This window comes from Opisthocomus hoazin, chromosome 5 (genome assembly GCF_030867145.1).
Source record: "Opisthocomus hoazin isolate bOpiHoa1 chromosome 5, bOpiHoa1.hap1, whole genome shotgun sequence".
Lineage (NCBI taxonomy): Eukaryota > Metazoa > Chordata > Aves > Opisthocomiformes > Opisthocomidae > Opisthocomus > Opisthocomus hoazin.
In genome coordinates, this window is record NC_134418.1 from 57,036,135 (window position 1) to 57,050,854 (window position 14,720).

Here is a 14,720-nt window from a genome sequence, read left to right on the forward strand (position 1 = left end):
AGATAAATTTTTACTTCTCTTTTTAAGGACCACAAATTGCTCCAAAGGGCTTAAGATTGTGTGAAAAAGATGTTTCCTTTAAAAGACACTGAGATGGGTGCCTCCACCTTCTTTGCCTCAGCTCTGCCACATGATGTTTGTGGAAGTAATGGCCTTCCTCTGACACCTAACTCCATCAAAATTTTGGGGAGATTTCAAATCCTTAAAACAATCACCCATCCCAGGCTTTGCCAGTATGTTGACATTACCAGAGGTAAGCATGGTAAGTATCTGTTTAATACGGAAATTTTATGTATGGTTGCAATTATATTTTTATGACAATATATCTAAAGGTGACTGAGCAGAATGTTGGCTTTATAGCACCATTAAGTGGCTGGTTTTCCATCTCAAAATGACTGTATACCTTTCCTGTGACTGGCAGTACTGGTGCTTTTGTTCTCTACAGAGTCAAGGCACAGGTTAGTGTCTGCCCTTTTTTGTTATATGTTATGCTGACTGATAAAAGCCAAGAACTTTCTTCTTTTTCTACCTCACTGTAAAATTTTTGTACTCAATTACTGTGCCATGTCTTTGTGTGGGACATTGAAATACATGTATTTTTGGTGCTGCGCTCCCACACCCATGTTCTAATCTTGTGAACATTTTCACACGATGGTTAGGTTTCTTGTACTTGATGTGTAGCTGTTCTTCTTGTCAGTCATCTTGTGTCTTGGCTGCAAGCTTTCATTTTATTTTTTTTTTATTCTAGCTCTTTAAGATCTCTCCCGCTAACAGTTACTTTATTCTAGTACAGATTTTTTTTTTTAGTAGCTGTTATCACACTCATTGTTAGCTCAAATAAGGCTTCAGTTTTTTTCTGCTCTGGATGATCTTACTCTGTTGCAAGCTCAGCAGGAGTACAGCACTTAATTTCCACAAAAAGGCTGCAACACCTGTGACAATTTAAGTGGTTGCCGCCTTTAACTTTTAAATCAACAGTGTTCCCACATAGAAGTGCATTGTATATATTTGTTTGATTAGCTACAGGGTCTCATAAAGTAGAGCAAGTAATTTTTTCCACTTCAGAATGCAGTATGATAGGATGTTTCAGATTTTTAGAAAATGAGGATATTGCCAACTCCAGACACTGAAGTATGCAGTGTGGGGGGTTCCTTATGTGTTTCCATTTGCGCTCAAAAGTGCAAATTTTTCGTTTTCTGCAGTCAGGAGATCTAGAAAGTTTATTTGTGTCCATGTTGTTTTCTGTAGTACCTCTTCAAATGGAAACTGGGATTTTCTTATGCTGCTGTTTGGGATGAAAGGTTAAGAAGCATTAGCTAACATAACATTTAGTAAATAAAATATATGGTTAAATAGGAAACATGGCCTTTTTGACAATGAAGAGTCAATGACCTGAAGGTTTATGAGTGTGCATAAATAAGGAGAAAATATTTTCTGGAAATTAAGGTAACTTGAAGAAAAGCAAATCCAGTGTCTAACCATGAAATCAAGAGACTGTTCTGTTCCTAGTGGTTAGAACAGCAGTTAATCACTTTCAAATAATACAGCAAATTTGGTGGCAAATTTTATTTTATAATTTATCAAGAATTTTTGACTTGTCAATCCTATGCATAATGATTTAATGTTATTTTTCTTGCGAATGTCGGTTTCTACCCCTGTGGAGAAGTAGGAAAGCAAACTAGGAAAGCAATGCCAAAAAAATTAATTACATGTATGTCTTCCCTCCAAAAGACTCTCAAAAGGGAATATAAAAGTAATAGAAAAACAGTCAAACTGAATTTTTTTTTCTTTTTGATGAAATTAAATTACTTGTAAATCTTTGCTAGCATTGTAGAAGGCAATCACAGAATTTTTTCTTCCAAAGAAGCTTAAGTGGTCCTTTGATTTCAAAAACAAGAAACTAAGAGTTGAGTAACGAGCATTCCAGCTTTAATGGGATGACTTGTGTTCCTTAAAATATTTTCCATCTTTGTCACTGCAACAGTCTTCTTGTAAAAATATCTTTGAAATAGTTTAGTTTGATTTGGTTTTGAATCTGAACATTCACTACTAGCTGTTCTATGAGTAGTGGAAGTAGCAAAGCCCAGCTTCATTAGGAGTTATCTCACAGCCACAAGTAACATCTTACACCTTTGTCTTTTCCTACTTTATAATTGCTGTCTTCAGTGCAACAATTGTTTTGTCTTTTGCTCTGTACTTAGAGCCAGCCCATCAGTCTTCGGAACATGAGAGAGCCCTGCAAGTCCTACAGCTATTTGTTGGGCAAGAGGTACTAGAGCCAGTAATGTGCTAGTTGCCCCATAAGGACTGAAACGCCGGTGCTCACTCTGAGTCCCTTTTCTCGAAGCTGGTGTTAGTTTGAGTCTCTCCCTCATGAACCCAGCCACAGATTTCTGCACATTTGTAGATGCTTATCTTCGAGATATCTATTCTTAAGTCAAATTGGACTGACGTTGGCTGGGGTGTTCAACATTTATTAGGAGGTTACTGGATGGATGGATTGACAATGCTGTGCATGAGGAAACAGGAAAGATAATCTGCTGTATCTCATAAATGAAAATGGTGGTGATATCCAGAAGTTGTATATCTTTAACATTTAATTATGTGTAATTTTCCATACAACGTATGTCTGAATACTTTAACATCTGTCAAATAGGTAGACTGAGAGTCTGTATTCCCATTGTCTGATTTGGATTGTAGTCCTCTGATACTATTTTTTTTTCCTCAGAGAGACTGGTTGTGGCGGCTGAACACTGTGAAAAGAGTCTGGAAGATTTGCTGCGAGAAAGAAAGCCAGTCAGGTAAGGTGTCAAGCTAAACTGGAATCCACTCACCATAATTTCACACTTCATCTGTGGCAAAGTCCTGGACCTTTTTTTAACTTTTACTGGTTTGTATAAATTTCACTCTATTAAAAGTTTAACCTAAAGAGATTGTTTATCAGATAAACACGTGCCTGAAAGAGGGAGTACTTATTTCTGTACGATTCTAAAAGCTAGAAGAGTTATGGGGAACTTGCTTACAGTTGAAATACTTTGAAACTTACAGAATCCAATCTGTCTCATAATAGTAGTTTTGAGTTTTCTTTTTAGAAATAAAATCAGATGTATGACAGGAGAAGTGTCTTCCCAAGAATTAATTTGAAGTTTGTATATCTGCCAGATAATGAAACACAACTTTCACTAGGAAGTACAGAATCTGGTGTCAGTTTTTCATTTGCAGAAATGTATTAATTTATTAACTAGAAAGTGGACGGGATGTCAGATATGTAATGCCAGGGTGCTAATAAGTGATTGGGATTTGGGTTAATATAGTCACTTCAGCAAGGCTTTGGTCAAAACCAAGTCCAAAGGCTGAATGTCAAGAATAGTTGGTTTCATACTAGTATGTATAGAATAGTTGAACTGTATCTTTAAAGAAGCAAACAAACAAACAAAATCCCTATCAGACTTGTTGCTAAAAGTGTTAGCTGTAATTTTAAAAGACAATCACTGTTACCTTTGGAAGAAAGAAGTGGTCTTTTGTTCTAAAGAATATGTAACACAGAAAATGTGATGAGTGGAAGAAGAGAAACATTGTTTCCATTTGGGATAGCAGGCATTGTAGGCTAACCCGTTATTTCCAGAGCACACAGATATACAAATATAAAACACATTTAGAGAAATCCAAAGTCTCTTCGTTCAAGGTTCTGAAAAGTTTGTAGCAGCATTAGATTTCATCTCTCTTGATACTCATGCAAGTGTAGAGATGATGGTTACTCAGTAAAATAATCGACAAATTTTTGTGTCTTCCCAGTTAGCATTAGACATCTCAGGTGGGCTGTGTTTGATAAGGTACTATTCAGCTAGACTTCCTGTGGCTCATCCCAAATTAGATTTGTATAAAGGGAGTAGTATGGGATCTGTAGCCTTTTGAGACTTGCAGCCCCTGAATAGGATGCTAACAGTGTTGTCTGGCAGAGGTAAATTTAAAGTGCCTGTGTGTTAGGTTTTTGTGAACTTAAGCTTGTATGACAGTATGTGTTGCAGAGGACGATAGCTTGAGGGATGTTAGGCAATAATGGCTTCCATTTTTTCTAAAGATAGAGAGGTATTTAGGTGTAAAGGGCTTTTCCTGTGTGACGTGTATTACAGTCCTTCACACAGTTTTGCATCAGGTTCCTGTTGTGCAAAGTTCTAGAAATAGTAAAAGCATCAGAAGCTCTTTTCTTTCCTTTTTCGTTCAGTTGTCACATAGTTCTTTGGATGTGTGTATCTTGGTGTCAGATGAGAAACAGCCTGGACTGTCTGCTGCCTCTTGACTGTTTTAGAAAAAGCATGTATGTAGCAGTTTTAATTTGCTTTGAATTACTTGATACAGTATATTTATGTAGATTCTCTGATAACTTCTGTTGCAATTTAATCCTGCAGGCTTAGAATTGCAAGGGACAAGACGTCCTTTTCTTAGGGGGGAAAAAAATTGTATTTCTCTATTATAATTCTATAAATTCTAAAAAACCTTCTCGAATAATAGCTGTGGTCTGTATGCACACCCATTATGACCCTCTATACTGGCATGTTTTCTGTAGCATCCAGGAAGATTTTTGAGACCTTTCTGTATAGTTTGCGAAGATGTGCAGGTTTGTTTTTTTGACATGCTGAGAGAAGTTACTTAGTTTGTGACAGTTACCTCGGCTATTTAGGCTGTGGCTCTGTTGAGACTAGGTGCATAAAGCCTGACTTTATTTTTTCCTCTTGGCTTGGGAGAGTTTTTATTGAGATAAGTTATGCTACTACCTGATCTTTCTACTAATGAGCCAATTGGGATTTTTTCAGGAAGTTGTAACACCTGAGATATAGGGCGAAAATATAGCCTGTATGTATGCTTATGGCTTTGAGACAGTGATTCATCTACTGTAAATTATAGCTTTTGCAGTAGTTGCTAAAAGATAAATTATGTTCACTTCAAATGGAGTTTCTACCAAGACTGACATTTTCCCTCTACTTCTGTTTTTTTTAATGAAAACAGACATTTTTGGTTCTCATGCGAGACCCATAAATTTTTAGAAAAAACTTAGATGGACCAGTTCCCAGTTATTGGTTATGTGATCTGTTTATATCAATTACCTTTGGGGGGAAGTATTTGGCTTTTTCCATGTATTCTTATTGTATTGGTCAATGATAGCTGGTTACACATCCGGAGTTGATATGTATGCTATTACAATTAATTTTATAAACTGTTTATGGAATGCAAGAAGCTGCTCTTCTGGTTTCTAGATTGATTTTCCTTACGCTTGCCAGTAACCTAAGCCCTTTGCACCTGTACCACAAGCTGATGTAAAATCAGCAGGAAATCTTCTATTATGTTAGTGCTGAAATTCAAGACATTACGTTACAGACTGTCTATCTTTCCATACATAGTGGAAAACGGGCCATACAGCTGTTTGGTAGTTATTTGCAGTTAATCTTTCCTGAAGTCATGCATCAAGGGTAGCATACATTCCTTAATATATGAATTATATTTAAAAACCAAATTGCAGTGGGGTTCTGTGTTGAAGTTTATGAATTCTAATGAATCAGTTGCACATAGGGACCGAATACTGGAAACTGGAGCTCTAACGATTTGCCTTATCTGCTCTGTCACAGTGCAGTAAGTCATTTTACTGAGCACACCACCAAAAATTTTGTAGAACTTGTTTTTTTGTATATATTCAAGAATTCATTCATTACCTAACAATAAAGTGACAGCTGCCTCCAGGAATTACAAAGATGGTTTGTCATTGTCCTCAGAGTTAACATGCTCAACTTCACACTTACTTGCACAACCCTTTGAAAGTGTGGTAATTTATGGCCAAATTACTTTCTGAGTGACGTGTGTTTGAGATCCTGGAAGGAGCATGTGCTGCTGTTAAAACTGTCAGGTAAATTTCAAGAACTTTCAAATGGATGAAATGAGTTGGTGGCTCTTCGCAATTCTTAACATAGGTAATCATATGCAGCACAGAAATGTAATACAGCTCTTAAGTGTTTGCTGTGTTTTATTTAGTGGATGGCCATGTAGGCATAATAACTACAATTAATGCTACTAAAAGTGACATCAATTCCAATTTTCTTTACTGTGCTTCCACAGGACATCACAATAACAGCAGGGGAGCTCTTTTGGAGTTGTGTGCCACAGGGAACTCAGGCTGCAACCATGGATAATAGTTTTAGGACAGGGTAGGGTAAGAATTTTAGGCATTAGTGTCCCATTTTTTACCAGACCAGTCCACATCCTCCTCTGTGTGAGACATTGTAGTCTGGGTCATTGTTTCTTGTTTGTTTATTCACGATTTACTCTCCTGTTTGTTGTTACTCTTGAGTCAGAGAAAGTTTGCTCTTTGATTTACAACAGTCATGTTAGTGCAAAATCAGCTCTCTGAAGAATGTTCAGGAGTCAGTTCAATTTTTGAAGGACTAGGTATTTATGTACATAGCCAAACAAAAAATAGTAAATACCTGATTTAAGCTCATAGTAGTTTACTGTTATTCAGAGATTTGAAAATGTGTATCAGTCTGGCTGGCTTCCTCTGTGTCATCTTGTGCCTGCAAGGGTTTTTTCTTGTGAATGAACTGAAAAGAAGTCACAAAAAATTATGCTGGATAGAAGTTTTGTACTTCAGCAGTCTCACCGAGGGTAGTTTTCATGTTTGTGGCAGTCAAAATTTTGCTACATTTTCAAACTTGCTAGTTACTTTAACACTGTTTATACCACAGACCAGAATGTAAGATGTGGATTTATTTCCAAGGTTCTTCATCTTTTAAACACATTCACAACTGCTCCTCTGGGATACCTTTTCCAGACAGCATTAAAGGAGTTATTTTCCCTGCTCCTGTGCTGTTAAAATAGGATTTGTGAGCTTTTCCTTTCCTGTCACGCTTGAAGTGTGTTTCTTCTTTGAAGAAGTTGGTCTGCACTTGTATTCATAATAATAAAAATGCCAGCAAATACTGACGTTCAGCAGACTTTTGGCACCTACAATTGAGTTTCTGGATTGGTCTTCAATTTGTGGCTTGGGCAGTCTAAGCCTATTCCTTTTTTCAATAAAATATAGTTGTCATATGTTTTGAAAGTCATGGTTTTGAAAAATTACTAGTGAACCATCAGAGATACAAGGTATAGTTTGTTATACATGGAACATTTGATGGGAAGCAGACTGCATCTGCAGCTGTTTACTAGTTTGGAGAAAACATGATCTGACCGATTCGGATGAGTACATTTTATTGGCTGCATTAAACAGTTGTCTGCTCGTTGATTAGATTAGATTTCTTTATGCCATCCTTGCTGTTAATGTGCTTTTGGCACACTTGAATTGAAACTACGTTACGGAAGACATTATTAGACTAGGGGAAAAAATAATTTCTGAGTAGCCAGGGATTCTTCAAAAATATTGTAAGACAGGTGCAAGTCATCAAAAGGCTGAAGGTTTTACATGATTTGACTTGAAGAGCTGCATATGAGCAGAACTTCAGGGGCTGAGTGTATTCTGCTTTGAATCAAGTCTGTGTAGGAATTTCACATGAGAAATCCATATGTCACAATAAGGCTACATTTAGCAAGGATAAATTATGAAGTAGTAAAATGAAGTAGCATTAATAAACAAACTTAAAATTATTTTTTTCCTAAGCATGTGTGAGAGTCTAGTTTAATATCTGTAGAGTTTTCCTTTAGTTTCTTGCCAATGCTTTACTTCTAAAGCTATGATGAAAGATTAGCCATTAGTACAGACTTGTTTATATATTGTCCAATGTTGCTTTTCTTCATATAGGAGTATTTTTTTTATTTCAGTAAGTAATTTTTAGTCTAACTGCAAACCTTCCTGTAGCATTCCTTTTAGCATAGGTTCTCTCCTGTGACTGCCTTTCCCCCCACAACAAGAGAACAACTGTTTGGAATAGAAAAGAGGTGTGGCTTTCATGAGGTAGTCGAGGTGAACTTTATTGCTCTTGATGTCCAAGTGACCTTTTTGGGTACGGAACCAAATTCTTTGCTTGTATAGTTGGCTGCAATGTTTGATGGCGGCACAGAGACATCCGAGAACGTGTTTCCATGTCTCCATTAGATGTGAAACATAACAGTGTGTGCACACTTGTTTCTTATCTTCCTCTCTTCCAGGAGAAAACAGAAGAATATTACGCTTTCAGATTAGGATAGTCTCTGCTTCTTACTACTAAAAAGTAGATATGATGGCTGTATACAACATAAAGTCTGTAAATGTGGAAAAAGTGTGTAATTATATTTCAGCCTTTAGCTCTACTGTGCTTCAACTGTAGTTGCTTGTAGACACATCATATAGATTTCCGTGCTAAAAGCAGTATTAAAGATCTTGAGCTGAAGATGAGTTATACTGAGTTAATTGAGAACAAAAGTAGCAGAGAGTTTTGAGTCTTCAGTATGCAGTGAAAGAGGATGTGGAGTTTCTCTTGAACAGACCAGACACCATCCTCAGCAGGATGATGGCTTCATCCTGCAGATAATTCTGCAACGAAATATGTAAGGATCAGTGTTAAAATTCCATTCTGCATAAATGAGCAAACTACTATTAATGAACTAAAGACTGAAAAACCAAATGTCAAATTTTTACTGTGCAAATCTTACTGGATTTAAGCCATGTGATTAATCTTAATGTTGATTTACGATAGTTGTGTTTAGAATAAAAATTGCCTATAGACTTGCGAGAACAAGATGTGGTTATTCTAACTTGATACATTATTTGACACTTCATTCTGCTTCTAGGAAGGGAAAAGGAAGAGCTAACACTTGTTAAACTTGCTGTACAGTGCATACTTCTAGAAAAGGTTTATATTTTTAAAGTGCAAGTTCTTGCGTTTGGAACTACTGAGCAATGTCTTAAGGGGAGCATTTGTCACTAATTACGGATCGGACAGCTGGCTTATTTAGATGCGTTGATATGCTTGCAAACATCTCTAACGTCATTGTGGTTTGAGGTCCTTTCTTCTCTGCATATGGATGTTCTCTACTTGGGTTCAAGCTCCTCTGTTTTACAGTGCAATAGACCGAGACTTTTGCCTTCACTTCAAGCTAGCTGCTTTTCTGCCTAGGAGCTGCATTAGTCCCATACCGTCCCTACATCAGTGTTGTGCCTCACTTGAAATGATAGATTTACAGAACATAATGAGATGAGAAACATCATATGGCCCCTTTTTACCCGCCCTGCAGTTTTGTGGGCACAATGTCATGAGCACAGCACTAAGTTAACTGAATTGGCTCCTGAACCAACAGGACCTTCACATGGATAGATATGTGTGCGGGCAGAAGGAACTTGTATTGGGACTGAATGTATGCGCTTGCACGTGTGTTTATAGCTAGATAGATACTAGGGAATTGGAGAATGCTGTGATAGGAGTGTGGAGAAGGTTGGCAGATCAGTCTAGTTTTAAGGTTTGGAACTGTTAATTTCATTCATTAACAGCACACATCCTGCTAAAGGTTAACTCATGCATGTGATCAACAGTTTTGTGTACGGTAATGATCAGTCTTTAAGACACATTGTAAATTAGCTGTGAGTGTACAATACCACAGAGCTGATGCTGTACAGTTATAAGTGGTAGCTATGGCCCTTGGTGGTTCTTGGAAGTTGAGTTGATCAGGCTTGAGACCTCTTTGCATCTTTGCGTGCAACTACATCCATCTCTATTTGCCCCTTTGGTGAACACATTTCTTATATCACTTTCAATTAAATTTGATATTAATTATATGCTGATTAAGACATTTCTAATTTATAGTCACAGGCATCTGCTTTGGCTAAACTGAAGTTTATTGTTACCTCTCTAGATGAGTGTTTCCTGCCTGTTGTGATGACGCGTACTGGGATGTAGATCAAAGTGATGCACTTCTAATGCCTTTTGGAATATTAGTTGTTAGCTATGAAATTCCTAACAGCACCATTGCTTATTGGCCTAGTTGCAAAGTCCCTTTGATCACCTGCATTTGCAGACTGTTCTTCTCTTGGAACTTTCTGTTCTGTTTCACTTTTGAGTACCATCTGTACCATTGATATAGGGATTCAGGTTTTTTGTGCTAACTACTAAAACATACCTAGGTATGGTTTTTAACCTTAGATATTTAGATTTTTTTTTTAAAGTATGGTATAGCCAAATTGTTTGTTAAAAGAACACTGTTGCAAAGTCTTCTGATTTACAGGAAATTCCTGGCTTTAGAAGAATAGCTGTGCACTGTTGCAATTTTTGTTCATAGCTTTAAAAATTCTGTTGCACTTCTATGAAAGGGGGTGGGGGCAGGGAGTTAATTAAGGATGTGGCTTATTGCTAATGCTGAAGCCTCTTATGCAGAGGTGCCAAAAGTGCAGTCTTTCTCTCAAAGGCCGAGGAATTTGTAAAGAAATTGCTTTAGCATAGTTTTACAAAGTTCTTGGTGCTTTTCCTGCTATCTAGTAACTTGTAAGAAAGAAACAATTTCTACTAATATCTGTACTTACTGGAGTTAGTGGTTACATTTGTTTCTGTGAAATTAATTTCCTTTTTTTTTAAATGTAATTTATTTTTTAAGAAGTTAATTAGCTTCTAGTGTGTTAGATCTGCAGCTACTCTGTCAAGAAGTAGCCAACAGGCCTGCCCTGTTCCCTTTTTTCTTTTCTTTTTTTTTTTTAACTGGCAATGCTTCACAGAACTGCAGAAATGCATAACAAAAAAATCAATTCTGTCTGGCTGCAAGGACAGCATTATGTATTGTTAGCTAGTCACGATTTCTAGAGCTGTCATCTCAGCTCATACTGCCACACAGCTGCAATAATGTTAACTGCATCAATAACTACACTTCATTTTCAGATTTTCTTTTAAAAATTTTCATTGTTCAGATTCTTAATGAGATTTTTCTGATCCACCTGGTGCACCGCAGAAAGAATGAGAGAATCCATCTCTTTGTATAATGAAGTTAGGGACCCATCCCTTCTGTTACAGTGGGAAGGAGAAAGTCAGCATGGCTACCATTAAGCAAAACTCTATTCTCATGCCATAGATATAGGCCTTCCTTAAAAATTAAAGTGAAATATGCAGTTGTCCATGTTAATCTTGAATGGGAAGGCACAAGCAGAGGCAAAAGTCTGAGCTGCAGCTGTCCACAGCTGCCTCTACCACAGCCAAGGAGCATATGTGCTTAGCCTCTCAGGGTGGAGGATTCTTGCTCTACTGCAGCTGAGGGCCAGGTATGGAACAGACGTTTTAGTATCATAGCAGGGTTCTCCTGGTGCTGTGGGTAGGCGTTTGTACTGGAAATGCTGGCTGAGGTTGGCAGCTGGCTCAGTTGTGAGGACGGCCTGTAGGCTGGGGGTACTCTACTTGGCACACAGTGCTAGAGTGTCTTTGTGGAAATCAGGAGCATAGGTTACCACAGATCAGGTGAAAAAGCCTTGGATGACCTGTACTGAGAAGAGACACCTTTCTCAGGCTATCTTTTTATTAGCAAGTAGTGTGATCCAGGAGGAACAGATGTGTAAAGCAAAGTGTGCTATATATCTTAGGGGTGCTGGTTGCATATAGCTCCAGTCTGTTCTGGACCAAATGCCTGTTAGCAGCTGCAGGGCAGTAGGCAGGTTCTCAATCCTACCTTTTGGTTCATCTAAAAGGAATCCAGTTTGTGCGTTCTGAAACCACTCTGTGAAATCAGGCGTGGTAGGAGGGGCTGATCAGAAAGGTCTACTTTAAAGATATGCTCTGATCCAAATTCAGGTCTTAATGTACAGCTCCATAAGTTGCCTTGAGTTCTTTGCTGCAAACACAGGACTGAATGTTGTTGTTCTCACTTGTTTGACTTAAAGCTCAGTTTTGCATAAGCTGCAGAAAAGCTGTGAGCTGGCCTTACATAAGTAGCTTATGTATCCCCTTTTGCTGATTATTAGGGAAACCTGTAAGTAGAGTTGAGTCTCTCCTCTTTTTTGTCTTAGTTGCTCAGAATTCGTGACAGATATAATAAATTTTCAAAGATGCAATACTTGCTGGTGCAGTGAAGAACAGGATGTAGTTCATTCTTATATTTGTAGAATTACAGGTGAGAGACTGAAAGTAGATGAGGATAGCTGGTTCTTGTATGCATTTGCATATGTTTGTATATACTTCTTGGGAGAAAAATTTTTTTTTTTCCCTGTACATCATCAGTAATCTCTACACATTCCTTATTTTTAAATTTAGTACCTGTAAGGTTGCTCACTTGTATTTTGAGCCACTACAGTGAGATGGCATAACATTTATAGCCCTTGTGCAAGTTCTTAAAATTCTGAGCACTTGTTCTTGTATTACTTTCTTGACCATTTGCTACTGCAGAAAACCTTTTGTGTGTGTATGTTTTGGTGTTTTGTTTTGTGTTCTTTTACAGAATGATAATGCCTGCTGTCAATGCTGACTTCCTTCTCCCCACCCGAGGATTCTTGTGCGATAGTCACGAGACCATCTTTAATCTCTGCAGGAGATTATTCCTTGGCTGCTTCTTGCACTAAATTATGTATGCAAGACTCTTCTGCTCAGATAAGCTAAATTCTTAAAGGGAGCTTCAGCTCTTAGATCTTTGAAGAAGAGGAGCTCTCTTATTTTTTCATGGTCTGAGTGTTTTGAAATGTCTTTTAGCTTTTTGTGCACTGAAGAGTGATTTTGGACTTTTTTTTAATCGCCAAAGAGGAAGAAAAAATATCTTGGATTTATTCAGGAGCGGAAGACGCAGTGTTGAGAATCCCATTGTTACTAACATTTTCTTTCTTAACCATGTTACACAGAAATTCATAATACATGATCTCTGAATTAGGGCAGTATTTTAATTGTTAGGAACCCCTTGCTTCTTTGGGTGCCTAAGTATGAAAGCTGGATTTCCAGGAGATCATCTGTTCTGTTCTCTTTCAGCATAGTAGTGAAGAGTGGCACATCTGTCCAAGCTGGGAGAGGTTCAAAGATAAGGAAAACACGGGATTGTGCAGTACCTGCTTGCTCTGTGATTAATTTATGTTTGGCTTCCAGACATAACTAAAGTTCGTGCAAGTTAATCATAAAATATAAAGGCAGACCTGTGATTTCTTTCCTGTCTGCTATCAGTAATATTTTTTAGTCTCCAGAAGAATCCATTCAGTTTTAAAACTCACTAAACGAAATCTAATAATTGGGTTTTTAGGGGTTTTTGTGGGTTTTCTTAATTTTAGCTCTTCAATCTGCAGACTTAATATGATGACAATGACAAGCGAGCTAAGCATCGGAGATATGTTTCTTTCCTATACTTAGGCTATGGCTAGCCATTTGATGCCTTTATGTACAAAATTTCCATCAAAGTCTGAGCAGACAACTTTATCTTGGTTTTATTTTCTAGTGATTTCTGAAATATCATTTTTCTTCTGCTTTTGTAATTTTAGCAAAGATGCTAAATAACTGGTACAAGCCAACTTCAGCTATTTTGCCGGTGTGGCATTTACAAAAGTAATAAAACACTGGTTTTGCTTTCCTTTATGGGGAAAAAAAAATGTTTAGCACTGTAAAACCACTGTTACAGTCCTCTATGTATGCTGTGCATTTGCATGTTCTTATAAGCAGAGGAGGTAATATGCAAACAAATTGGCCTGAGGAAAAAAATGGTTTGATTTTTTTTTTTCTTTTTTTGAAGTAGAATACTTAAAGCAGACTTGGAATTCTGTGAATATTGCCCAGTTCATTTATTTCAACACATACATTTGCTGTAAACCAAGAGCTATAGAATATAGGAATGAAAGCCCCTGTTGAAAGACTCAACCAAAAGCATTGTTTCCAAATAAAATATCTTTAACTTTTTTTCTTAGGAATAAGGTCACTCTAAGCAATAACTTCTTAGAAAGCTTCCTCTTAATAATGATATCTCAAAATAATTCCTCTGCTCACAGTTGAAAGTGTGACAAGATCTCTAGTCTTCTAATGACATGGTTGCAGAGTTGTTCCTAAGAGCAAATGCAGATTAGGACCCACTCCCCATCAGAATGACAACCTCAAAATGATGCTGTCTTGGTGTTTGTTTCTGAAGGAATCTTGCTGTGACACTGATCTTTGTAGCAGAGAATCCTCAGCCCTAGTGAAACCACAGTTATCTTTCTGAAGTGGATATAAGGTTACAGCTTCCAGTTTGAGGCTTCAGTTCTGTTTGGATAAAGACCTTGGTAGCAGGAGAAGAATATTCTGTCATCCTGCTGTGCTAAGCCTGAATGGTGTAGTGGTTCAGGGTGAAAAGAGGCCACTTTAGTATCTGAAAATAACATACCTCAAGCATACGAACATTAAGACAGTGCTTCAACCATACAATCTAAGGTGACCCACAGATACTGCCTTTAATTAAGAAAATGTTTTCCTTCTGGCCTTACTGTGTAGAAGGAAGCTGCACTAAGTTAACTGCAGCACAGTAAGGCAGTTCTGGCCATATCCTCCTACCTCCTATCCTCCACTTCCCTTTTTTGCTGGCAAAGACCATACCAGCAAACTCTGTGCAATATTACCTCTTTTCTTCATGGAAGGAGGCAGAAAAGCAGTGATGAAATTAATCAGCAGTATCCTGTCAGCAAACCTTTGAAAAGCAGTAATTTTGAGTGACTAATGCAAATAACATGGAGACTTGCTGGCTTTACAGAATCACTGCTGAACAAGTGTGTGGTAGTGTCTGTTTTAAGAGTGGTATTGAAAATTTTGAGTAACTTTTGGATATTGATTGGGTGGAATGACAACACA

The 14,720-nt window shown here is 37.5% G+C and overlaps 1 protein-coding gene across 6 annotated transcripts in view; it reads left to right on the forward strand.

Moving 5' to 3' along the window:
• TBCK (TBC1 domain containing kinase) overlaps window positions 1–14,720 on the forward strand; it is a 111,791-nt gene that overhangs the window by 5,774 nt on the left and 91,297 nt on the right. For 4 of the 6 annotated variants that reach the window (XM_075421381.1, XM_075421385.1, XM_075421382.1 and 1 more), the window contains 2 exons: window positions 28–262; window positions 2,729–2,801. In XM_075421381.1, coding sequence (XP_075277496.1) covers window positions 70–262; window positions 2,729–2,801 — 266 coding nt within the window. In that variant the 5' untranslated portion in view covers window positions 28–69. Of the gene's footprint in view, window positions 1–27; window positions 263–2,728; window positions 2,802–14,720 lie in introns of those variants that run through there. The other 2 variants (XM_075421384.1, XM_075421387.1) reach the window with 2 other exon arrangements.